At 38.7% G+C, this 27,630-nt stretch overlaps 2 protein-coding genes across 3 annotated transcripts; one reads left to right on the forward strand and one right to left on the reverse strand.

The window, feature by feature from the left end:
• The first annotated feature begins 1,214 nt into the window (after positions 1-1,214).
• Positions 1,215-15,347, forward strand: LOC117790047 (fatty acid synthase). Of its 2 annotated transcripts, none has more exons than XM_034629292.1 (10): positions 1,215-1,570; positions 2,189-2,706; positions 3,872-5,689; positions 6,777-7,200; positions 7,272-8,552; positions 9,599-10,211; positions 10,860-11,134; positions 11,185-11,543; positions 12,560-13,655; positions 14,554-15,347. In XM_034629292.1, the coding sequence occupies exons 1-10, from the start codon at positions 1,421-1,423 to the stop codon at positions 15,226-15,228; spliced, it is 7,209 nt and encodes a 2,402-aa protein (XP_034485183.1). In that variant the 5' UTR covers positions 1,215-1,420; the 3' UTR covers positions 15,229-15,347. The 2 variants fall into 2 exon arrangements, with proteins under 2 accessions (XP_034485183.1, XP_034485184.1); XM_034629293.1 differs by having other exon boundaries at positions 11,194-11,543.
• On the reverse strand, positions 15,282-26,274 carry LOC117790048 (DNA polymerase epsilon catalytic subunit A). The gene is made up of 6 exons (XM_034629294.1): positions 26,124-26,274; positions 25,935-26,061; positions 21,062-24,775; positions 19,423-19,983; positions 16,711-18,698; positions 15,282-15,718 (listed from the first exon to the last, which is right to left on the reverse strand). Exons 1-6 carry the CDS (start codon positions 26,192-26,194, stop codon positions 15,415-15,417), a joined length of 6,765 nt encoding a protein of 2,254 aa, XP_034485185.1. The 5' UTR covers positions 26,195-26,274; the 3' UTR covers positions 15,282-15,414.
• Positions 26,275-27,630: the final 1,356 nt, after the last annotated feature.

Below are 27,630 nucleotides of genomic sequence, written 5' to 3' on the forward strand. Positions count from 1 at the left end.
ATACCTTGAATAAATAGTTGGTTTAAAGGACTTATATATTTTTGTACTTTATAAATTTGTTACCGCAAATAAACAGTCAATAAAAATATTAATAAGCTTTGAGAATATGATTTTAAACTAAAAATTAATCTTACAATTTAATATATAAGTCTTGTTATATTTTGAATTTTTAACTTAAAAGTTAAAATATAATAAAAATAAAATGTAAAAAAGATAAGAATAGTACGTACTGATTTTATTATTCAATTAAAATAGTTACTATTTATTTCTTCTGCTGTTTGCTTACAAAAAAATATATATAGTCTCTCAATTATATTATAATAGATAAAATAGTCTGGCTTTTAAAGGTAACATGTGTTGCGATACAGATGTATGTAAATACATATATACAATGTACATACTCGTGTGTATTAGAATCAATCACATATGCATACGCATTCTATTAATTAAGTTCAACGAACGGTTCTTGCAATTTACATTTTACCGGTGAATGCGGCTTGTTCAAGTTCATTAACTTTAAAAACACATTACAACAATATAAGCCTATTCGAAGGTATTTGTACTTGATAAGCTGCTTAGCACCCTACAAAGTAATAACATAAATACCCTACAAATTTAGGATCTAACAAAAACAAATATCTTATAAGCTTTTTTTAAAATAAGTATGTAAGCTACAAATAAATTTCTGTTAAAATTATATTTTGAGTAAATTAACAAGCAAATGTATAACTAAACAAATACTAATTGATTAATCAAAGTATATTTATTTTAATTGTTATTAGAATATGGACTGCTATTTGAGAACAAACTGTGACTAACTCATAGGATTCTTGGGACTTATAAGTTTGACATACACTAAAAGAATTTTAGTTAATTTGTATATACCATATATCAGGCCCTTGAAATGTTTTATGATAATATAGTTTCAGGTATATACGTGCATACAATGAAAGAATTACGAAACTATTTATTTATATGTATATGTACATGTATTTATAAGATACAAGTACTTCGGATTGCTCTAAACGTGGAACCGCCCTGGAATCACAGTGCATGTCGAAATTTATTTATGCAATTCGTTGACTTTAAATACTAGGGTGGGTTTGTGGTCAAAGTATTTACCATTTACCATTTTGATTACTTCTGGAATTTGTAATATTGCCCGGCAGGTGTATAAAAGCAGCCCGTAGTTAATTTGTGGGTTCAATTGCTATATCGTATGGCAATTCGATCGCACATATTCGCATCAACTGGATTACAACTGGATTTCAAAAGGACACTCAGCCTATAAACATACATTGTGAACTGTTCTCAAGTGATCTGTGAAAGTGAAAGTGATAGTGAATAATATCCTTGTTAAAGGACATTTTTTTAAAGAACTTAAGCCTGTATAAAAGTGATTAAAAGTTAAACAAGTGCAATGGCATCCAATAATGTAGTGAAAAAAGATAAAAAATTATCAAGATCTCACCCCGATACCGATGGCGATGATATTGTCATTTCCGGCATGGCTGGAAAGTTTCCAAACTCTAAAAATGTATCCGAGTACGAGTACAATCTATACAACAAGGTGATTACGGAGCAAATACTTACTTAAGGATTGTAATAAATGTGTTGCAGAATATGTGATTATTTTTATTATCTAATTGCTTTCAAATTTTCGTTAAAAATAATATTATCAAAATGTATCTCTTGAATGGACAGAATATCCTTTATATCAGTGTGAGAGTGAAAACCCATTTTTATGATATTAAGAAAATGTGGTAATTTCAGTATCACATTAATTTACAATTATAAAAAAAAAATACTTCGTTAGAAAATTTTATTATTTTTAAAAAAAAAAACTCTATCTTAAATATTTTTGAAATTAATACAAAAAAAATAATCTACAAAAGTGTAACATATTAAATATGTGGTGATGTTTAATATATTTAGAAAATGTGTATATTTTGACAATCTCATTCCTATACGATTCTTGGAACTTAATAAATTGAGAATTGGTGCAATACATATATGAAAAATGATAAAATTTATACTCTGTTAAACTAACTAGAGAAGAACTAAAGTCTAATATATAAAGTGATAAAAATAATATAAAGCTTGCAAAATTTATTAGAAACTAATGCACTTTACAGAGTTTAATTTTAACTTTTATTTTTTTAAATGTTAAATCTTTATTTCCCTTCAGATTGACATGGTGGATGACGATGAGCGTCGTTGGCGTCACTTTAATCCAGAGATTCCCAAGCGATCTGGTAAAATAAATGGTCTGGAGAAGTTCGATGCCACGTTCTTTGGGGTGCACTTTAAGCAGGCGCATACGATGGATCCTCAAACCAGAATCTTGATAGAGACAGCCTATGAAGCAGTTGTAGATGCTGGAGTTAATCCGAAAACTTTGCGTGGTTCCAAGACAGGAGTTTACGTTGGATCCTGCATCTCTGAGTCGGAGAAGACCTGGTTCTATGAGAAGGTTTCCTCGGGCGGCTTCGGCATCACAGGCTGCAGTCGCGCCATGATGGCCAACAGGATCTCCTACTGCTTGGGCTTGGAGGGTCCATCCTTTTTGCTGGACACCGCTTGCTCCAGTTCCATGTATGCCTTGGACAATGCATTCAGTGCGATTCGAAATGGCGAGATCGATGCTGCTATTATTGGTGGTTCGAACCTTTTACTTCATCCGTTTGTGACTCTACAATTTGCTCGGTAAGTGTTCCTTTTCCTTATTTTCGGAACTACTAAAATTCAAAAATTTTAATATTCAAATAAAAAATATTCAATATTACTACACAAATTTGTAAAAAAATGAATTTTATACACGTTTTTCAATTTGAAAATGATTTCAATATAATTTTACAAGCTTAGCATTTATTCTAATTTCAAAAAAAATATTTTGGCAAGTGTTTCCGACTCAGGAATCCCGAGATTTAGAAAACATCACTCGTAAAATCATATATTCTATTTCAAATTTGATTTAAAAGTTAAATGCCTGAGATAAAACTAGTCGGCCGGTACTACAGTCGAGCATACTCGACTGTCGGAGACCCCGTACTTACTGTGGCAAAAACTAATAATGGAAAAAAGTAAAAAATATTTAGTTAACTTAAATGTATATTCTATCAAATTGGTTACAATGTCTCATAAAACATAAAAGATTTTCATACTAAGACTTAATTTTCGCCCGATCGGTCCTATAACAGCTATATGATATAGTGGTCCGATTTGAACCAACTTTGGACAGGATAAATAAAACCAAGTCAAATGCCTATTGTATCAGTTTGCTTTAGATATCTCATAAAACAAAAAAGTTTTTCATACTAAAACTTGATTTTCGACTGATTGCTCCTATGGGCGCTATATGATATAGTGGTCCGATTCAAAAAAGAAACAAACTTGACCTGAATGCAAGAAAGAGGCATCTACATACCAAATTTGGTGTCACTAGCTTTTAAATTGTTTTTATAATTTGGATGTGAAATTTTTTTTTTTCGATTTGTGGGCGATAAAGGGGGCGGGGCCGAATTTTGAAACAAACTTGATCTGCTTGCAATATAGAGGAACTTACATACCAAGTTTGGTGTCTCTATCTCTTATTGTCTCTGAGATCTAGGCGCTCATACAGACGGACAGACAGACGGACAGACGGACATTGCTATATCGACTCGGCTGTTGATGCTGGTCAAGAATATATATACTTTACAGGGTCTGCCACGCCTCCTTCTGCCTGTTACGCACATATTCGTTAAAACAAACCCAATAGACCCCTGTACTTTTTTTTAAGTACAGGGTCTAAAAAACTACTTTAAAACAAAAGTTTAAAACTGAATATTTTTTAAATTGTAATTCATATCCTATAATTGCTTTAATCTAGACTTGGTGTCCTGGCTCCCGATGGTTTCTGTCGTCCTTTCGATAAGGATGCAAGTGGATACACGCGATCGGAGACAATCAACTGCATGTTTCTTCAGAGGAAGCGCGATGCGAAGCGAGTTTATGCCAGTGTCATTTACTCCAAGACAAACTGTGATGGCTACAAGCCCGAAGGAATCACATATCCTTCGGGAAAAGTTCAAGAGAAACTGCTGCATGAAGTCTACCGAGAAATTGATGTGACACCAAATGATTTGGGCTATCTGGAAGCACACAGCACTGGCACCGTGGTGGGTGATCCCGAGGAGTGCAAGGCCATTGACAGTATCCTCTGCAGCCAGAGGGATGAACCGCTGCTGGTGGGATCCGTCAAGTCCAATGTGGGTCACTCGGAAGCCGCCTCTGGCATCTGTTCCTTGGTCAAGGCTTGCCTGGCATTCGAAACCGGCTCCATAGCTCCCAATATTAACATAACCGAAGTGAAGCCGTCGATTGCGGCACTAGCCGAGGGCAGATTGATTGTGGTCAGGGATCCGACACCACTGCCGAAGCCATATATCGGCATTAACTCGTTCGGCTTTGGAGGTGCCAATGCCCATGCCATTTTAAGGGCTAATCCCAAGCCAAAGACCAACTTTGGCCTGCCCGAGGATGATTTGCCCAGGATCATCACCTGGGCTGGCCGTACCGAAGAGTCGGTCAATGAGATCTTCAATGCGATTGAAAAGAAACCGCTGGATGCTGAGTTTATCGCACTGTTGCAGAACATACAGGAGGAGGAAGTCACGGGCTTGGTTTTCCGAGGCTACGGCATCTTCACCAACAACGGAGTGGAGCCCACAAAGGCGGTGGCCAGAGATGTCCAGCACTACACGGGTCTGCAGCGTCCCATTGTCTGGGTGTACAGTGGAATGGGTTCACAGTGGAACGAGATGGGTTTGTCAATGATGACCATACCAACATTCCGGCGAGCGGTCGAGGAATGCCACAGGACCCTGTTGCCAATGGGACTTGATCTCATCAACATTATCACATCCGATGATCCTGCCATATATCAGAATATTCTCAACTCTTTTGTCGGCATCGCAGCCTGTCAGATTGGCTTAACCGATGTGCTGCGCTCCTTGGACTTGGAGCCGGAGTATATAATTGGTCATTCCGTTGGAGAATTGGGCTGTGCCTATGCCGATGGAGGACTGACGGCTCAGCAAATGATCCTGGCTGCCTATTATCGTGGCAAAGTGAGCGTGGATGCGGAGAAGATCAAGGGCTCCATGGCTGCTGTGGGCATTGGCTATAAGACAATTAAAAATATACTGCCGGATTCCATTGAAGTGGCCTGTCACAATAGCGCCGATTCCTGCACCATTTCCGGACCAATTCGGGATGTCGGTCACTTTGTGGCAGATCTGAAATCAAAGGACATCTTTGCCAAGGAGGTGCCCTGCTCCAATATTGCCTACCATTCCAGATACATTTCTCAGATGGGTCCTGCCCTCTTGGGCCACATGAAGAAGACCATTCCCAATCCCAAGCCGAGATCCTCCAAGTGGCTGAGCACAAGTGTGCCCAAAAATGATTGGGAGCAGCCGGAATGGAAGCTCTGCTCAGCGGAGTACCATACCAATAACTTGCTGCACAGTGTACTCTTCGAAGAGACCTTTGCTCAGCTGCCGAAGAATGCCTTGACCATCGAAATCGCTCCTCACGGTTTACTGGGTGCGATTCTCAAGCGATCCATGCCGGGTGGTGTTCACATTCCCTTGACCAACCGAGGAAACAAGAACAATGCGCTCTTCTTCATACAGGCCCTCGGCAAGTAAGTTAATTTAATACACATATTCCTACACTTAGCGAAAAAATCAAGTATTTCGTTATTAAAACCACACATTTAAAAGTTCATTTCTTATCAAGATAAAAACTACTGAAATCTAGGATTTCAATCTTCTTTCAAGTATGATTTTCTAAGTTCTCAAAATCTAAAAAATGAAGAATATTTTTATATTCTTAGATTACAGATCTCAGAGATAGAAAAATTAGAAGAACTGAATTTGATGCTAGTTTTTCTTAGTTTTGGAAGCATTATTTCGTTATTAAAATCACACATTTAAAAGTTTATTTCTTACCAAGATAAAAACTACTGAAATCAAGGATTTCAATCTTCTTTCCAGTATGATTTTTTAAATTTTAAAAATCTAAAAAAAATAATGATTATTTTCATATTCTTAGATTACAGATCTCAGAGATAGAAGAATTAGAAGCACCAAATTTAATGGCAGTTTTTCTTACTTTTGCAAGCAACTTAAGACAGTTTTCAATTTCAATCAATTTCGAAAACATATTTTTGTTAATTTTGCAGATATTTTGTGATAAAAACTTCAGCTCGATCGGTTAATAAAAAGACAGATATAGTTATTAAAAAAATTAGCGACATGTTATTTATATATTTCTATCTAAATATTTCTACCTAAATGCAGGTTTTCTTGAACTTATCAAATCTATTTTAGAAGGGAGCTTAGAAAATCTTCATTTTATGCGTTTAAAAACTATGAAATTGCGCTGTAAAAAACGTATATAAATACTATTGAAAATTTTATTTATTTCAAGATCATTTGTTCTTATTTAGAAATTTTTTTTACATAGTCAAAGCATTTTTTTTCCTGCTTTTAAAATCTTCATCTGGTGAATTGCGCTGTGAAAAACGTGTATAAATACTTTTTAAAAATTTTACTTATTTCAAGATCATTTGTTCTTATATATAGACATTTTTTACATAGTCAAAGCATTTGTTTTTCTGCTCATTTTTATAAATTGTTACTTTTATCTAAAAAGATTCGCGAGCAATAAATTTTAGCATTACTTTTTCTCCCAGTGTACTATATACTTTTCCTATTCTCCCGCTTTAGACTCTTTCAACATGGCGTAATGGTGCCAGTTGCCAAGCTGTATCCGAAAGTTGAGTTCCCTGTATCGAGATCCACGCCGAATATCAGTTCGCTTATCCATTGGGATCACAGTGAAGATTGGTTTGTGACCAAATATGAGAACATGAAGACCAAGGCGAGTGGAGAACGTGTCTTTCCCATTAATCTGGCCAGCGACAACGAAGAGTTTATGAGCGGACATATCATAGATGGCAAGATTCTGATTCCTGCAACCTGTTATCTGCAATATGTATGGGAAACCTTCTCCTTGATGTACCATGGACCCAGCTATATGGATGTGCCAGTCGAATTCGAAGAAGTTCAATTCCTAAGAGCCACGAATATGTCGGTCAGTGGAGAAGTTGAGCTCAATGTGATGATTCATTATGGCACGGGACACTTTGAGGTGGGTTCAATCTGAAAAAAAAAACGATTATTAAAAAAAATTAATTCACAAAATTTCTTTATTTCATACAGATAACTGAAGGTGGCGCCTTGGTAGTGACTGGCAGAATTAAAGAGATTGAGAATCCAATAATACCAGAGGTATATGACTTCAAGATGGAGTCAGACTTCCCCATGGTGTCCAAGAAAGATTTCTACAAAGAACTCAAACTACGTGGTTATCATTATAATGGAGCATTCCGAGCTGTAAAGAAAGCACGCTCCGATGGACTGTGGGGACAAGTGGAATGGAACTACAACTGGGTGACATTCATAGATGCAATGCTACAGATTCAAATCTTGGGCACAGACTCCCGATCTCTGGTGCTGCCAACAAAGATTCGCAGTTTGCGCATTAACGGTGTTCATCATTTCGATTTAATGACCAAAATGGATCCGGAGAATCGTGTTTTCGATGTCTATATTGATCAGAAGTTTGATCGCATTATTGCTGGTGGCATTGAGCTGACGGGACTACGTGCCAGTGTGGTGCAAAGGAGACGACCACCTGGTATTCCAGTTCTAGAGCAATACGAATTCATGCCCTATTTGCCAGCTCCCGAAGTATCTCAATCGAATGCCGCACGACTCTGTGTACAACTTGCACTTGAGAATGTTCCGGTTCTGAAGATAAGACTCGTTGAAGTGGACACTGATGGCCGAAATACAGTGCTTGAAAGTTTCATCGATGCTATTGAAGATTTGCCAGTGATTACGGGCGAATACATGTATCTGACCGATCGAAAGATTGAGGAAATTCCCGGCATACATATCGAAAATGGAAAAATCTCAACTCAAACCAATTATCACTTTGTTATCACTGGCGGCATCTGTGGAGAACACAACCAGGATATTATTCAAAATGCCCAAAAGGTGCTAGTTGAGAATGGTTTCCTCCTGATAAGAGAACGTCCTACAACGAACCTCAGCAACTTGAAACTACCCGAACAATTCCATATGATAACAGTGATACCCATTGACAACAACGAAGAAGTTTTCCTACTTCTCCAGAAGGTCTCCAATAAACTGCAGATCCAACCGACTGTAGTTAAGGTATCTGATAATGACACTGCCTTCGAGTGGATCAATCAAGTGCAGACAGCCATAAGCATGAAGAGTCCGGTTGTTGTCTATGCTTTCAAGGAGAAACTTAACGGATTGATTGGAATGGTCAATTGCCTGCGAAAGGAACCCGATGGCAATCTTGTAGCTTGCTTCTATATCGATGATCAAAATGCTCCCGACTTCGATCTCTCAGATCCGTTCTATGCGTCGCAGTATTCTTTGGGATTGGCCTTTAACATCTACCGTCATGTGAGTAACAATCTCAGTTTATAAACTAATTTTTACAAATTTTGAATACCAAAACGATTGAGAAACGAGCATACTCGACTGTCGGAGACTCCGTTCTTACTATGGCAAAAACTAATAATGGAAAAAATTAAAAAATATTTAGTTAACTTAAGTGTATATTCTATCAGATTGGTTACGATGTCTCATAAAACATAAAAGATTTTCATACTAAGAATTGATTTTCACCCGATCGGTCCTATGACAGCTATATGATATAGTGATCCGATACGAACCAACTTTAGACAGAATGTATAAAACCAAGTTTAATGCATATTCTATCAGTTTGGTTACGATATCTCATAAAACAAAAATTTTTCTTACTAAGACTTGATTTTCGACTTAGGAACTTGATTGTTCCTATGGGTGCTATATAATATAGTGGTCCGATCAAAAATAGAAACAAGCTTGATCTGCCTGCAATATTGAGGAATCTGCATACCAAATTTCGGGTCACTAGCTTTTAAATTGTTCTTAAAATTTTGATATGAAATTTTTTTTTCGATTTGTGAAAAAATATTAGAAACACAAAAGTAGGATAGTTTAAAGATTTAGGAGAAAAAATATTAGGATACCATTTTTTGCTAATATTTTGTTTAGCTTTTAGAAAATAGAAAAAAAATAATTATGAAATAGAAATTAAGAAACAAAAATATTCGGTAATCATTTTTCGTAATATTTTGTTTAACTTCTAGAACTAGTTAAGCAAAAAGGTGTTAGCATTAAAAATCTGACATCAAAATATTATCATCATAAAATAGGATTACTATTGAAAAAAGTTCACACAATTAAAAAAAATATATATTTCTCCTTGAAAGAAAGAATATGTATTCGAACAAATCAAATCCCCTTTTTCTGATTACCAAATTTGTTGTTCGCATTTGAATTTTTGTTTAGTTTTTGATACCTTTTTTCATCTTTATTTTGGTCTCCTTAAATTTTTCGTATTTTTTTTCGTCTTTTTCATCTTTTCAATTTAAAAATAATCCATGATCTCCTTTAATCCTTAGGGCTCCTGGGGCAGTCTGCGTCATCTGCAGCTGCCAGTCGATGAGGAGGTAAAGCCCCGAAGTGGTCACATCTATGGAAACGTGATGCAGCGCGGAGATCTCTCATCGCTGCGTTGGTTCGAAGGACCTCTCTCTCCCGAGACGAGCGATATCAAGATCGCGTACTCATCTCTAAATTTCCGAGACGTAATGCTGGCAACTGGTCGCTTGGCTACCGATATCTATGGCGGCAATCGAATCGATCAGGATTGTGTGCTCGGTTTCGAGTATTCGGGCATCAATTTGAAGACAGGACGTCGCATAATGAGCATGGTTATCAAAGGAGGCGTCGCTTCCTATGTGGAAAAGCCCTCGAAACTCATGTGGGAAATTCCCGATCATTGGTCCCTCGCGGATGCAGCTACAGTTCCCGTTGTTTATATCACTGTCTATTATGCATTCTTTATGAAAGCCGACATTCGCAAGGGAAAGAGCATCCTTATACACGCTGGAACTGGAGGCATCGGCCTGGCTGCAATTCGAGTTGCTTTGGCCTACAATCTGGAAGTGTTCACCACTTGCAGCACCCCATTGAAGAAGAAGTATCTGCTGGAAACCTTCCCACAATTGAAAGGTATGCATATTGCTATTATTTTTATCTTTAAAGTAGGAATTTAAATAAAAAGAAAATCTAAAACTGTCTGATATCGGAACGGTCTAATATATCATAGTTTAATAATTAGGAAATCTCAAGAAAGCTTCAAGTTCTGTATTTCATAATATTTTATTCATCCTGACCAAATATTATATTATTCCCAAGGGAACGATCGGCCCAAAATCCTTGCTAATTATAAAAACTGTTGTTTTATTATTTAATATTTCATCAAAACTCATTATTTGTGAATCTGACATTGTTTTATACATCCTGATAAAATTTCGTGAAAATCTGACTACTTTATTATATAGTTGTCATAGAACCGATCGGTTAAGAATCAAATTTGCTTATTTTCCTAGATATCTCAAGTAAACACAATAATGGTATATTCGATATTGGCTTATAAATCCCGAAAAAATTTTGCTAAAATATCACAGAAAATTCGTTGAAAACATTTATTCTTTAACTTTGGCAACTTAAAAAAATGTTTTATTTTTCTAGAAAGAAGTTACTTATTGTTATATTGTATAGAAAAATTGTTTAATGATTTTTAAGTATATAAAATCTGCAATTCTACGAAAGTGGTCTTTTCTTTTAATAAAACCATTTGATAATTGTCATTTATAGAATCGAACATTGGCAACTCCCGAGACACTTCCTTTGAGCAGATGGTGCAGCGGGAAACGGATGGCAAGGGAGTTGACTTTGTGCTGAACTCCTTGTCGGAGGACAAGCTGCTGGCATCTGTGCGTTGTCTTGGACAAACGGGACACTTCCTGGAGATTGGCAAATTCGATATGGCTAACGATAGTAAGCTGGGATTGGGCGTCTTTCTCAAGGAGCTGACATTCCATGCCGTCTTGGCCGACAGTTTATTAATGGCACCTGATGATCATATTTGGGTATGTATCTCTTAGTGAAATGTTTTGGAATGGTTAATTTAAGGATTAAGACTTGGCAGCAACTCAAAAAAATGATTGACGTGGATGTGGCCAATGGCATCATCAAACCGCTGCCTGTCACCGTTTTCCCGGCCCACCAAATCGAACAAGCGTTCCGGCATCTTATAGGAGGCAAGCACATGGGCAAGGTTATCATCCAAGTGAGGGAAACACCTGAGGATATGGAAACGCTGCCAGTGCGTGTGCAGAGTCAGGTCTACTTTAAACCACACATGACCTACGTTATTCCTGGAGGTTTGGGTGGCTTCGGCATGGAGCTCGCTGATTGGATGACCTTGCGTGGAGCTCGTAAACTGGTTCTCAGTTCCAGTCGCGGCATTTCCAAGGACTATCAATCCTACCGAATTGCGTATGTATATCTAAACTCGCTAGCTAAGGTGTCAAATAAAACTATAACTTTCTGGAATTGCATGTGATAGGTAAAAGAAACAAGAATACATATATAACTGTCTGTCTGTCCGTATAAAAAGCTAGATCTCAGATACTGTGAGAGCTAGAGCTATGAGATTTTGTATGCACCCTACAAGATCAATTTTCAGATTAAGTCCCTGAATCCCTATAACTTTGTGGAATTGTATGTGATAGGTAAAAGAAACAAGAATACATATATAACTGTCTGTCTGTCCGTATAAAAAGCTACATCTTAGAGATTGTAAGAGCTAGAGCTATGACATTTTTTATGCACCCGCCAGGATCAATTTTCAGACTATATCCCTGAATTTTGCCACATAAAGTATTTAGTTTAGTCCCGAACTCTCTTTAAAATTGCATCACGATCGTTAAATCGAACACTTGAAAAGCTAACTGGATTAACGCAAGAACATTTTGGAAATATTTCAGAAATATGTCAGTTTTCAGGTTTTCATTTTATTAACTGTCCTGAAAATTTCATGACTATTGTTAAATCGAAAACCTAAAAAAAAAGCAAACTAGATGAGCACGGAAACATTTTAGTAATACTTTTTTTATTGGGGCATTTTGACATTTTTTAGTTTTTCTTTTTAAAAACATGTAAATAATTCTTAATATTCATTTTTTTAAATTTAAAAATACAGGTTTTATTTCAGATAAAAATATAGCACGCTTAACTTTGATTCAAAAATTACTAAAATACTAAAATACATATTATGGTTATTTTGGGTTATTTTTGATACATTTCGTATGTACATTTAATTTTGATCTTTAATTTGTATAATGATAAAATTTAATTTAATCATCATTACAAAAGTTTTTATGATATATATTAGATTTGATGATACAAATCTTCAAAAGTGGTATATATTATAATATTAAAAATAATTAAAGATTTATATTATAGTGTTGGAATGTTATACGTGTATACTAACAATACTCTTGTCTTCACAGACTCTGGAAGACTTATGGCTGTGAGGTGTTGATCAACACTGCTGACATTTCCACCCTCGAGGGTTGCCGCAATCTGTTGCAAGAGGCCGCAAAGATGGGCCCCGTTGGAGGCATCTTCAATCTGGCCGTTGCACTACGAGATGGCATCTTTGCCAATCAGACGATGGAACAATACGTGGAGAGCTTCTCCCCCAAAGCGATTGCTACGAAGCACTTGGATTTATTATCTCGCAGCTTGTGTCCGCAGTTGGAGCACTTTGTGGTCTTCTCCAGCGTGTCCTGTGGCCGTGGAAATGCGGGACAAACGAATTATGGCATGGCCAACTCTGTGATGGAACGCATCATTGAGATTCGCCATAGGCAGGGATTACCAGCCAAGGCCATTCAATGGGGAGCGGTGGGAGAAGTGGGACTTGTTGCCGACATGGCGGAGGATAAGATTGACATGGAAATTGGTGGAACGCTGCAGCAGAGAATCTCCTCATGCCTGCAGGAGCTGGACATTTTGCTTCGTGCCAAGACAGCGATTGTGGCCAGCATGGTTGTGGCGGAGAAGCGTTCAGGACGTTCCGGAAATGAAAGTATTATCGATACGGTGATGAATATAATGGGTATTCGGGATCTGAAGTCGGTATCCCTGGGCACAACACTGTCCGAAATGGGCATGGACTCCCTGATGGCCGTGGAGATCAAGCAAACTCTGGAGCGTGACTTTGAGCTGGTCCTGACGCCACAAGATCTACGGGCTCTCACATTCCAGAAGCTGCAGGAGTTTGTCGAGGCCAGGGAAAAGGATAACACGGATGCGGTCAAGATGATATTCGCCTCCGAGGGTCGACTCAAGGGCATGGAACTGCTGCTGTACAATCTGGGCGATGAATCGCATTGCGATCAAGTCATGTACAGCCTGACAACACGTGTGACTCCCTCCAAGCCGACTGTTCCCTCCAACATCATAATACCCGGCATGGAGGGCACTGTGGGTCAAGCCTGGTACAACATTGGCGCCAACTTGATGAGCAGAGCGAATGTCCTGCAACTGCATCAGTTTGGCAAACTGGAAACGGTCAGCGAGATTGGACAGCAGACATTGCAGGTAAGTGTCATATGACAATACCAAGGGAAATCGATCGATACCTATATAGGAAAAACTTATAAAGTATATATCGCTCGTTTACTTCAAGACAGTCATAACTCTAAAAAAAACACGATTTTTGAGTTAACAATGCTGAAATATTCTAAACTTGTGCACAGTTCATGCAAAAAGAATTGGTTTCAAATTCAATTGGTACAAAACTGCTCGTTTTTTAGTTTCTTGGGGCTGTCCGGCTTTTAACCTAACCTAACTTAGTTTAAAAACTTTAAGTGAGCTTATCCCAAAATGACGTTTAATGGGTTATGACAGTCTTGAAGTAAATGAGCGATATGTTCTTGAACAGCATCAACAGCCGACATAATTTGACCATGTTTTTGACGATCTTAACTAAAATAATGACTTCGAAACTCCAAATTTTACATTTAGTATTTTTGAAATAATTTTTTTTTTTACACTAAAAAAATTCAAATATTTTATTTTGAAAAAAAAAAACATTGTATTTTGATTCTTAGATACTTTTCTTTAAATTAAAGACAAATATGTCCTTTTTTTTCTTAAAACAAAAATAAAATAATCAATCAGTATATAAAGTTATTTTTTGATTAAGAAAAAAAATTACATTGAATTTAATTTTGCTTAAAATAATACGTTTTCTTTTTTTTTTAGTTCTTATTTTCTCAAAATTGACTATGGTGGCTAAAAAAATATTTAAAAAATTATAATGAGTTCCTGTTTAAATGTGGATTTTTTTATGCTAAAACTATTACTTGACTATTCTACAGGGTATGATTCCGTCGTTAGCACTCGACTGCAGCCACTCCGACTTGTCTTAAGCTTTTTATTAAATTTTATAAATTAATAATATTTTATTTCAAATATAATTATTATTTTTTTGTAGCACGTGAAGGATCTCTTGAAGCCGACAGATCCCTTCTATCTGATTGGCTACTCGTATGGATCCTTTGTGGCCCTGCAGCTGGCCGCATTGCTGGAGAACTTGGGATACCATGGTCATGTCATGCTGATTGACGGTGCACCGCATTTCCTGAAAAGATTAACGAATCTGCATGTGGGAGAGGGCTTTACCGATAATGATCTCTACGATCTGCTCTTCTCCAGCATTGTCAATCAGATATTCCCAGATGAGACCAAGGAATCGGCAGCTGTTATTTTCCATAAACTTCAAACGGTAGAAGAGAAAATGAATCTGTTTCTGGAGTATGTGGAGAAACAGGATGTGTACAGCAAGGATTATTCTCGTAGCCTGGTCGAGGCAATGTTCCTAAGAGTCAAGATGGTTTCACTCTACGACTTGGATAGCGTTAAGGACTTGAAGTGTCCAATAACACTAGTCCGTCCAGCAGAGGTCTCTCTCCAGGACATCGAAGAGGATTATTGCGTTTCCCAGCTGACATCCGGCAAAGTGACGTTCAAAGTCATCGAGGGCAATCACACGACCATGTTGAGTAATCCTGTGCTGCCTCAGCTCATCAATGACTTTGATCCCAATCTGTTGGATGACAAGAGCTTTGAGGAATATATCCGAGAAACCAAACCGGTTGCTGTTCTCTAATATCTCTATATATTATACTATATCTAACTTTCTTTCAGTTAATCTTATTCTATAACCCATTTGTATGAACTTTCATATTTTCCTAATAATAAAAAGAATTACGTTTATTTTAAATCAAAGCAAATCAATTTCAATTTCACATCAGTATCTGTATCTTAAAGTATCTTATCTTATCCAATCTTAAGTCTAACGTGGCGTCTTCAGCGACTGTTGCACCGTCTGTTGCAGCAGCTGCATTTTGTGGTAGCTTGCAACACTGCTGAATGTGTTGAGCAGCGTTTCAATCTCCTTGCCACTGATCAGTGGCACAAAGTTCCCGGCGCAGCTGCAAAACTCGGCCAAGTTCTCGCGCTTGATTTCATTGCAGCGGGCACAGCGCAGATCCTGCAGGACATAGGACATCACCTTCCGCTGGACAACGTCGATCATGCGCATCTCAATCTCCTCGTTGTCATACGCCACATAGCACTGGGCGCACAGCCAAACAGGTCTGAATAAACAGAATCGTTTTTAATTGTCAAGGGGAATTAGTAAATATATATATATAGTAAATAAAGTAAATAAAAAAAAGTGTAGAAAAAAATAATAATATAGCAAAAATATATGAATTTACTAAATATAATGCAGAATCAAAATAGAGGCCAAATAATAAAAAATTGGCATTCCACAAATAATCACATAGGATTTTACCAAGTAATGACAATTTAAAATTCTTTAAAAAGAGATAAGGTTAAAGTATGAAAAAAATGGGCAGTCATGGAAAGAAATTACATTTTCTAATTTTGATGCAGCTTCAAAAAAGAGTCTAAATAACGATAAAATTGACATTCCGCAATGAAATCGGATGATAATTGGCAGAGCTATGACAGTTAGAAATTTTCGAAAAAGATTCAAATGGGAAAGTACGAAAAAACTGGACAAAGATGTACAAAATAAAATATTTGAAGTTAATACAAATGCCAAATCAGAGTTGAGTTGTCAATTTATGACGAAATCCGATTTAATTAAATTGATTGATTGTTAAAAAAATAATCGTATTTAAGTAGTTGAAAATCGCTTCCGAGATTATCGAATTTTTAATTTATCGATGTATTTTTACATCTCTGTTAAATAACAAATTAATGATTTTTTTTTTTAAGTTTTTAAATGAAGAACACAGATTTTTATACCGATTCTTAACTTTGAATCGATCATTTCTTTGCAAGCCATATGATAATGTTGTACGATTTTAAGCGAATATGATCATGCTGCTTAAAAGATATCATTAAACGCAAAAATAGCGAGATCTTTTGAAATATCTCAAGAAACTAGATGATTTTGATTTTCTCTCGACTGATGATAAAAGTGTGATAGTTATAGGATTTATTTCAAACTGGAAGTGTTGTTTTCAGAAAAACAGGCAGACCTGGATATATCGACTCAGTAGATTAGGAATTCATATTAATTTACAATCCTCTATTAAGAGACATAGAAATTACTTACATGCCATCCTTCATGGCGCGTTGTTTGTCCTTGCAGAGATCGAGATCGCGACAATGATTGCAAGCCTTGCAGATGACCTCGTTGATGATGTACGTATCACAGGGATCTGTCCACTCGGCGAGATCGGAGAACTCGCCAATGCCCACCAGACGCAGCATATTGCGACGCAGCTCGTTGATCTGCTCCGCCAATCCCTTGTCCACACTCAGGACCTTTACAATGGTCCTGATCAACTGTAAGCCCGGAGAGGGCTTGCCCTTGCCGTAGTTCTTGTGCAGCTTGAGCACAAAATCAAAGGCACAGTGGGATATATCCTTGATGGCCTGCTCCGTGCTCTTGCGCTCCGCCATGGATTGCATAAAGATACTGAGCAGAGATTCAAATTTCTCGCGACATTCGTTCTCCTCCGGCAGCTGCTCGGCAATTGTCCAGTTGAGTTCAAGGGAAAGCTCCTCCTCCTCCTCCTCCTGTTCAGGTTCAACAAGCTGTTCAATCTGCTGCACTTCATCATCATCATCATCATCGTCGTCGTCGTCGTCATCTTGCTCCTCCTGCTGATTTCTTCCCTGACTTTGGCTGCCTGCCACAATGGCGGACACCGTCTCATCAATGCCCTTGGGTAACTTGCCTCGAATGCCCGAAAAGTTGGACTGATCCAGCCAGAGCATAAAGTTCCAACATTGCTCGAAGCTCAGCTGAATTGAATGGAACATTTCCTTGTTGCGCAGACTCTGCACTATGTAATCCACATAGCCCAAGGCATCGGATACCGATTTCTTGCCGGAACTAAGTATAATTCTATTGAAATCCGCATAGACTATTGTTGCACCCAGTCGCTTAAATTCCGCAATAATTCGCAGAAACATTTTGCGCATCAGATTGTTGAGGGATCTTCGCAAGGCGGGATCATAGAGCAACGCATTGCTGGAACGCACCCAGCGATAAAAGTGTACAATTTGAAAATCGGAGAATATGTTTTGATTAATGGAGACCTCACGCAGCCAACCATTGACCATGGAGCGCATTACTCGGAAGGCGGCGGAGCAGAGAGCAGTCTCATCATAGCTAGGCAATGTGGCAGCGGGAACAGTGCCAATCATCTCCTCCAGCGAGGCCTGAGGCATCACATCAAAGGTGATGGCCGAGGAGGCGCCTTCCATTTCCTGTATCTTGTGGGATTGAAGTAGAGCACTCACTGCCAGGCTGTCGAGAGCGAGTTCCACACACACATCGCCATAGAAACCGGCACGATTCTGCACCACTGAGATGCTCTCTTCAAATTCCGCCAGCAGACGACTGTCGTCCGCCTCACGACCTCCAAGATCGGGACGTGTGCTCGCACTCCACCACAGCACAAAATTGTGTTTCTGCAGCAGGCGGGCAAAGAAGAGATCCGCTCCAAACAGCACCGTATCCGGCGGCATATTGCCAATGGGCACATGGAAGTAGCGACACTGATCCAACATTAGCTCCAGCACATTTTGCAGATTCAAAAAGTGACGGATCACGGCACGGGCTCCTTGTCGCTGCCAATCCAAGCCGGACAGCAAACTCGCATCATCCGTAATGTGAATCTGAGCCTGTGGGAATTCCAAAAGCACAGGCATCAGATTACTCAATTTCCTTGCCTCGTGCGCCGTCTGCAGACAGAGCAACGTTGGACCAGGTTGCTCCTGTTTGTAGCCTGTCAAGGCGCGTTGAATGTGCCTATAAATCTGCTTGACATCCACCTCGATGAGCAGCTCAAAGCTGAAATCCTCTGCTGGCAATTTATCCGCCGTTGGCAGATTCTTCAAAAGAGCTAGACGCTCTGCATTGTACAGCTGCTTCATGTTGGGCATTTGATTGGTGCGCACTGTGTCCAAGGCAAAGATCATGGCCTTCTTCAAGGGCAGCAGAAACAGTGCCCAGATCTCCTTCTTGGCCGTGGGTATATTGTGCTGATACAGATAGATCTTCCTCAGCCTGGTATTCCCTTGCTGCATTCCCTACAAGAAATTCATTAATAACAGCAATTTAATATTATAAGATGTTGATTAAAAGTGAAAACTTGAGATTTAAAATTTAAAATTTTCATAATTCCAAATCCTTGGAATTAAAATCGGAACCCAGGTCCAGAGAAAAAATAATCGTTTTTTTATAAAATTAATTAAACTTAAATACAGAATGAATTTAGAGGACAAATCATGGCCAAAATGATATTTCGCTTAAAAATCGGTTCAGTTTTGACAAAGTTATGGAAATTTGAAGATGATCAGACTTCGAATTAAGCAACATTACAAGTCCAAATTTTGGTCCAATTTTGGATGATTTTTTACAGAAATATTAAACGTCTCAAAATCAAATTAAAAGTGTTGTTATATACTTATTATGATATAAGAGATTGATTAAAAGTGAAAACTTGAGTTTTAAAACTTTCAATTTTCAAAATTTCAAAGGGGGGACCCTTAGCATCGAAACCGGTTTCCAGAGGTCAAATAATTTTTTTAACGAAATTAATAAAATTTGAATGCAGACTGAATTTGGAGGCCAAATCATGACCAAAATGATATTCCACTCGAAAATCAGTACAGTTTTGACAAAGTTATGAAAGTTTGAAGTTGGTCCGACTCATATCTAGCCAATTTAGAGTTTATCCAAATTAACCAGGACAGGGGTCAAGAACAGGGTATCTCTTTCTACTGGTTTCTCCTACGTTTTTACAATTCTAACCTGCAGATAACGAATGTGGGATTGTGGACGCTGCTCCAGTTGCTCAATGTTGAAGGTTTCCAGCTCCCGCGTGGACAACAAGGCCAGACGACGTGCCTCCTCCCGCTGCACGCCGCAGATGCATCCCATGTCCATCAAGGCGCGAAACTCGAGTGTCATCTGCGTTTCGTAGATGCCCTCGATATCGGGAGTTGCCAGATCCGCCAGCATGCCCAGACAATTATCCCGAAAGAGCTGCTCCGGCACACTATATCTATAAAGATTATAAACTGGTCGGGATCGGGGCAAGACTCGGTTGACTTTCCTCCAAAGTTGTCCCTCCTCTGGAGGCGCTGCACTGCGTTGATTCACATAGAAGATTCGTGGCACTGTCAACTTAATGCGATGCAGCTCCTCCCCAATCATCGCCCAGACTGTAAACAGTCCCAGATCATTAACAGGCACCAGCTGGATGATCTGCCAGGGTTGATCCAACAACGTGCGCTGTGCGCGTCTCAAGAAGCCTCCGAGTGTGCCCACGGCTGTAGTTCCTCCTGCTCTCGATGTGGTTGCATCGACTCCCTACAAGAAATTGGACAAAAAATTAAGTAAAGCCACAATAAAATAAAATTTAAAAAAAATATATATAAAGAATACCAAAATGTTTGTGTGCAAAAAAAAACTAGAAATAATTTAAGTGGAGTATTAAAATTAGGATAGCAAAATTGGGAGCACATAAATAAAGTATTTAAAATATATTATTAAAAAATTAAGAAACCAAAAACTGATAAAAAAAAAAGCTGACTGATTTAAATAAGGATAAAATTAATTGGAAAAGCCATTTAAGGAAAATTTAAAAAATATTAAAATTATTATAAATCGCGGGAAATTAAGAAATAAGAAATTAAGAATGTTATTAAGAATTACAATTGGGAAAAAAATCGAGAAATTCCAAATCAAAAAAAGAGAATTTAAGTGAAATTTAAAAAAAAATCAAAAACTTTAAATTGGAAAGGAAAATTATAAATAAAATATTGGTAATTTAACAAATTAACAATAAGAAATATTGGCATAATCTTTCCAAGGCTATACAAAAAATTGAGACTTTAAAAAAGAATGCAAAAGTTAGAAAGTTAAAAATTAGGAAAAGCTTATTCTAAAAATAAACTTTGTAAAGCGAGTTTTAAGTGAAAATGAAAATTTGGAAACCGAAATTAGAATAAACAAACATGAAAGAACAAAATTGAGAAGCATAAAAGTTATAAAAAGCCGAAATAACAAATATATTATTAAGTTTTTTAAGTTCGGTCGATTTTTAAATGTAAATAAAAATTGGGGATCCCAAAATTAGGAATAATGGTATTTAAATTTTTCATGTTTACATTTTTTAATTACAACATTATTTTTAATGAAAATTTCCTAGTTTTCGTTTCCCATTTTCCTATGCTTATTTGTGTTATTTTAAATATTGTTAGGAATAATGTTATTTAAATTTTTTACTGTTTTAATTTTTTTTAATTTAAATATTATGTTTAATGAAAATTTCCTAGTTTTGGCTTTCCTTTTTCTTATGCCTATTTGAATTACTTTAGATGTTATTCCTACTATATACTTATTTTTGGAATTCTTTAAGAAATATTCGAAATTTGTAAAAAGTTACCGTTGACTCATTTGGTCCACGTTGTCGCTTAGATTGTTGCCTGCATTTCTGTCGCTGCTCCTGCTGCCACGCCCACTTGCGCTTCTGGAAGCGCACCCACTCCACAATCGTCTTGCGGGTCTCGCCAATGGGAGGAGGTGCACCCAATGCTTGACGCCATGTCTTGGGTGTGTCTGCTGTCTCTGCTTCTTCCTGCTCCTCCCCCTCCAGCTCAACACGCTTGCGCTTGGTGACGACGGCTCTGCCGGAAGTGGAGGCCACCTCCTGATCCCGGCCAGCTAGATCCTCCATGTCCAGTTCCAGCTGCTTGTCCTCCGTGGCCAGTGCCGGCTTAGGTCTCGGTCTGCTTGTGAACATCTCATTAATGCGTCGCTGCTTCAGCACATCATTCTTCTCCAGCATTTTCTTGTGCAGCCAGTCGGGATGTTGCACCCGGGGCACCGGATTGGGCAATCCCTGCAAGGCAGCCGGTATGGTAATGATCTTTTGTATGGTTCCGCCCAATCTCTCAATGTAATAGTTCCAATCCAGGACATCTCGAATGTCCGCATCCCCCATGGTGTTGTCCTTGAGCCAACGCCTCAGATGATGACGCCGCACACTCGCCTCCGACTGGAAGATGGCCAAAGGCACGGCTCGCTCCGTGACGGGAGCACCTTCCGGTTTCTTGGATATGATATACTTGCAGGCCAAGCCCGCATCCTTGACCATCTGCTCGCCCAGAAACTCGGCCAATCGCTTGGCCGTCGATATGGAGGTGCTCTTCTGTGCTCCGTACTCCTCCAGCTTCTTGGACATGGACTTGTTCTCCGCAATCAGCTCGAACAGTTCCGAGTCTGGCAGATTGGAGCCACGACTGTAAAGCACATCCAGCCAGTAATCCGCCACCTTGGCCACTGAAGCATAGCATTCCTCCAGTGTGCTGCCCGCCAGAAAGGATTCAAAGACGGAGCTCTGGAAATTCTTAATCAATTGAAGTTCACCACGTCGCTTCACCTCGAATCCTTTGAGTTCCGCCAAGGAACCATCGAAATTGAAGACTGCATAGCGTTTCTTCAGCTTCTTGCCCTCCTCCTTGGCGGCGGGCAGGACCATGGCCAGGTAGGGACCATCCACCTCAAAGAATATAGAGTTCTCCTCACGTATCGCATATTCCGGCGGAGTTGTGCCCACTTTGAGTTCATGATACTGATCATTTGTAAAGTGATCCTTGACCATGGTATTCAGCACCGCATTGGGATAGGATATATTTATCTTCTTCTTCTTTGCATGCGAGGTGTGCACAGTGAACTCCTGTGGAAATGAACCCGGCAATATGCACCAGATGCCATCCGTGTCCAGCTCCAAAGGACGTCCCACACGCTCGATAATCTCACGGGCTTTGGTAATGATATTGGAGCCGGTGAGACAAACAATGCCAGCCATGGGCATGGAATGCCAGCGTGCTCCTCGCCGCATCACATAGCCGTAGAAGGAGTTGAGGATGCACTTGTGTGCCAGCTGCAGTGAGTCATACAACACCTCACGTCCCTTGGCCGCCTTAATCTCGGCCGCATCGCCGGAGGACACCGCTGCATTCACCGCCGCCTTGGCGGTTTTGGTCAATCCCTTGTACTCATAGCGACGATCCCGGAAAGCACGCACCGTGTCCACATAGAAGCTGTTCTCCTGCTGACAGATGGTCGAGTTTCTCGTCTCCAGTTTGGTTATCTTGGTCTTCTTATAGGCCTTGCGACAGTAGTCCGAGAGTCGCTTCTTCTCGTAGGCCGCCTGATCCTCCTTGGAGAGCTCGTGAAAGGCACGGGTGGGACCACCCGGAAAGAGGGAGGGGAACTTCTCCGTCTCCAGCTGCTGTTGGATGCGCTGGAATTCGTTGCGGGAGGCGGGCAACATCTCGCCACGCCACAGCCAATCCATGGAGCGCTTGCAACGCACTCCGGGCTTATTAAAGTCACAGGCGGCACAGTCCAGTTCATTCACCATGGCCGAAGGTTGCAGGCGATTGGTCAGGATGATGTTGGGATACATGGCACCCACATCCAAGTGATAGATGACCGGTTGCTCCAGTCGATTGGGTATATCATGTAATCCCTGCAATCCTTGCAGTATTTCCTGCTTCACCTGCTCCAAATTGTTGACCTGATCCAGGGGAATGCCCTCCTCCACCTCTATGGCATGCCGGAGCACTGCATCCACCTGCTCCATCAGCTGCTGCACCATGCTGGGATCCAAGCGAAAACGACAGGGTATATCCGCCCGAAATACACCCGATTCCAGCGCCTCCACATGACCACCGACATAGGTCTCGGAATCGAGGACATGTCCCTCCTGGGACAGTTTGTTCAGCTCACTCTGCTGCTTGTTGGGATAGACAATGTTGGCATGGTAAGCCTCCACCATTAGCAGCGTCTCACACAGGGTTCCCGATCCCTTGCGCAGGATCTCATCCGGTTCCATGGGAATAATCGTATTCAAAGCGAATATAAATGGATGCACATACTTCATATACAGATAGTAAGTGGCCACCGCATCCGAGACGGAGTAACTGGACAGCACCTGAGGCTGCTCCACTGCCATCCTACACATATCCTCCGGATCCAGCTCTACAGGATCATAACGTAATTTGGCCTTGGCTACGGCTTTTAGGCCTTGAGAACCGACGGGTAAATATGAATCTCGCTTCACCCAGCACAGGCAATCCATGTGTATGGAGGGACGACACAAATAGTTGCCATCCCGCATCTTGGAGTAACCAATCTCCTGCTTCATATCCAGATCATAGACCGCCGCTCGCGTCTCCACAAAGGGCCAATCGAAGAAGTCACCATTGTAGGTGACCACAATGTGCGGACGCACCTCCATAATATGATCAAAGAATTTCTGGAGCAACTGCATCTCATTCTCCTCGTTGTACACAATAAAGTTGCCCTCAAACTCCGGCTTGGGCGTATACTCAAAGTCATCCACATTGGAGGAGATAATCTCACGATTCGTTATCAAATAACCCTGACCATCAATCATATAGGAGATCATCATAATCTGATCGGTTTGGGCATCCGGAAATTTCAAAGGCAACTTTGTGGTTTCGATATCGAATGCCAGAACCACCGGCTCCGGTCTGTCCAGTATATCCGGACGTGGTGTAATCACTGGCATCTCGGTGCCGCTGCGACAACGTATGTTGTACCACAGTCCACAGAAGATGCGCAGATCGATGGAGACACGCACATGGTAGGGTACATCATGTTCCCTGATATCCATTATACAATCCATATAATCCTGTTGCCGTTTCTGTCCCGCATCCTCCGCCGAGGAGGAGGAGGATCCCTTGGCCAATGAATTAGCCAACATTTGCATGTAGTAAGTGTTGGACTTTTCCCGCTCCGTATTCCGACGCACTGCAGCCATTAATTCTCTGCGCACCTTTGTCATTGCCGTTTGATTCAAAAATGACAATTTGAGATAATGTTGCTGCAATCCCGACAGATGATTCGCCAAGTCCAAATCCTCCTTGTTGACATGCTCCAGACTGGCCAATTGGCCGGAGTACTTGCGTCCCAGGAAGCGTGCCACCTCCAGGTGCATATTCTCCTCGGGACGAATCAACAAATACGGTTTATATGCCACTGTGCACTTAAATCGGGATCCGTCCATCTGTATGAAAAACATGTCCAAAGCGGCCACCAATCTCCGATCATCATCCAGCACTTCGTTCTGTAAGACATCACATTAATTAATATTAATTATAAATATTATGATTATTATTGGGAGTATTCCTTACAACAGATCAGATAAGATTTTGATTTCGTGGGTCTCAAAAATATTTTTCGTAACCTTTTTAATAATTGTTTGCTTAAAGAATATTAGAATTTTAAAAAAATAAAACTCAAGAAATAATCATTATTTTTAAGCAAAAGAAAATACAACTCATAGAATAATGATTATTTCTTTAGTTTTATAATAAAACTTATAACAATTACAGTCCCAGGCTTAGATTTTGATTTCGTAAATTTTAACACAAAACTAACTGAAGAAAGTGTGAATTCTATTTTAATAATAGTTTGCTTGCAGAATTTGGAATTTTACTATTTACTATAATATAAATAACTATTATAATTTAGATAAATTAAATTATAAATTATAATCATTAAATTTTATGTTATAAGAACTACATAGTAATATTTATTAAATGATTTCTAAGAATTGTTATCAATAATAATGTTTTATTTTGAGTAATTTTATTAAAATCTGACATTCAGACCTGTTCCGGTTTTTACTTTCGCCAAAATATATTTTATTTATTTTACGTAAACTAAAAAAAAAGTTGACTAACTAAAATGATCAAAAATTTAAAATATTGCTACAAATTAAACTAATTTTAAAATGAACAATTTAAAAAGAAAAAAAATCTATATCAGAATTTAAAGTCCTTAACTTGTTTTAATATCATTCCAGAAATATTTTACCTGCTGAAATCACTTTGAGTGGGTAATTTTAAGTCTGATAAAGTGAAACAGGTAATTTATTTATACTTAGCATCAACGTGAAAATTACATACGGAACAGGCCTTGTATTATATATATTTTTTTTTTTTTGTCAAATTAAAAATTACTTCAGTTTCATTTTAATGTCTGTCTTTCATAACTAATTTTTTAGTTCGACTTTAATTCCCTTATCCTTTTTTTATGTTTATCTGAGACGTCAATAGTAATATTTCTGCATTAAACATATAGTTACTTATCAGATTTTTTTGCTTTTAACGGCTACACTGCACGTTTTGTATGGATTTTGTAATTAAAATTTTTGAAATTGAAAATTTAAATAAAATGCAATCTTAATCAGTTTCAGGCATACCCCTATTGTACTTTCTCACCGAGTGCATGTTTATCAAGTATCCAGTGCGTTCCACGCTATCTTTCACCCGATCGAAGCCATATTTCGAGTCGATTTTATCGTTCTCACGCGACTGACGGTAGCCCGCCTCATTAAAGAAGTCGTCGCTGCAATAATAATTGATTTTAAATGCTAAAATTCACCAACAAAATAACAATTTCAAACTTACCCCTCGGCACGCGTCTCACTCACAAATTTGCCAGTGTTTTGTAGCACTTTTGCCTTGCCAGCTTCAGCCATTTTTTGTATTTCAAAGCACTCTTCACTAATTAGCAGGCATTTTCTTATAATATTTATGCAATTAACAATATTTTATGATTTCAATTTGCAAATTCCACAAAATTCGCGTTATTTACAGCAAAAAAAGCGCGCGAGAAACTTAACATTTTACTGTCATGTTATCGGTGAACAGCTGTTTAAACAGCTGTATTATCGATAAGCGCATAAATGCTCATTCTCTCCAACGCAAAATAGAGAAGCATGAAGTTGGCTGTGAAGTTTACGAAATTACATATTTCAAAATCTCTTTCTTAAAATCAATCAAAATTATTATTTTTTTTTTATTATTATTTATATTATTTATAAGCATGCATTTTTATTTTATTCATATGTAAAAACGCAGTCTGCGTTTTTACAGTCCATAAATAATGGCGCTAAATAACTTAACATTTTACTGTAATGTTAGCGGAAAACATCGTTGCTTTTACAGACTATCGATAAATGTATAGGGCATTGATATAGCGATGTGCGCAACCAACGCAAATTGGAGTAACGTGAAGCTGGCTGCGAAGCTTAAATACGCTAAACTTAACGAAATGTCATATTTAACGACTTTCTTATTTGAAATTGAACTAGAAAAAGTTAAACTACAATAAGCAACTGTTTATTTAAATAATAGTAAGCTATTTATGTAGGAGTTTATTATAATTATTAAATTATTATAAACGTTAAACCAGTAATAACCAATTGATCACATAAAATCAATGCTAAACTTTAAATAAACATGTCAACAGCTGTGTGCGACATGTTGAACGGTGAAACGACCACATGCTGTTGCAGTTTTAGCCGAATCTCCACTGGAAACTAATTTTTGTCAATATACATTGTCACTGTTAAATTTTTTCTTTTTGCCACTTGAGTTGGTGGACCTAAATTTGAGCCTACATACTTATTACCAAGAGTTTATTTTTTAATTATATGAGCGTAATTCTGTCTGCTTGCATTGCACATACATACATACACATTTTCTGCTTCACTTCAAATTACACACGCACACAACAAAATTCATTCATAAAATCCGGCTCACCTACACTCGTAGTAAAAATGCAGTCGGCATAAACTCACATACATACACGAATTTACATTCCCATGCACATACAAGCAGAGCTGCGCGCAAGCGCTCTCTTTAGTTAAAGCGCCTCTCGCACACTCGTCTCTCTCTCTCTGCACTGCGGCTCTCTTTCGTTGAGTTAGTCCTGCTGCAGCTGCGCCGTGCACTTGTCGCTTACGCTGTGTACAAATTTAATTGTTTCCCTTTCCCAAGTTGACAATCTTTTTTTGCCGCTGCTGCCAGTCAACCATATTTGTTACACGTGTTCGTTATGCAAGGCTGCCACTGGAACAGTGAATAGTGAACAGTGAAGAGAGAACACTGAAAACTGAACAGCGAACAGGGA

The sequence above is a fragment of the Drosophila innubila genome (assembly GCF_004354385.1).
Source record: "Drosophila innubila isolate TH190305 chromosome 3R unlocalized genomic scaffold, UK_Dinn_1.0 2_E_3R, whole genome shotgun sequence".
NCBI classification, from domain to species: domain Eukaryota; kingdom Metazoa; phylum Arthropoda; class Insecta; order Diptera; family Drosophilidae; genus Drosophila; species Drosophila innubila.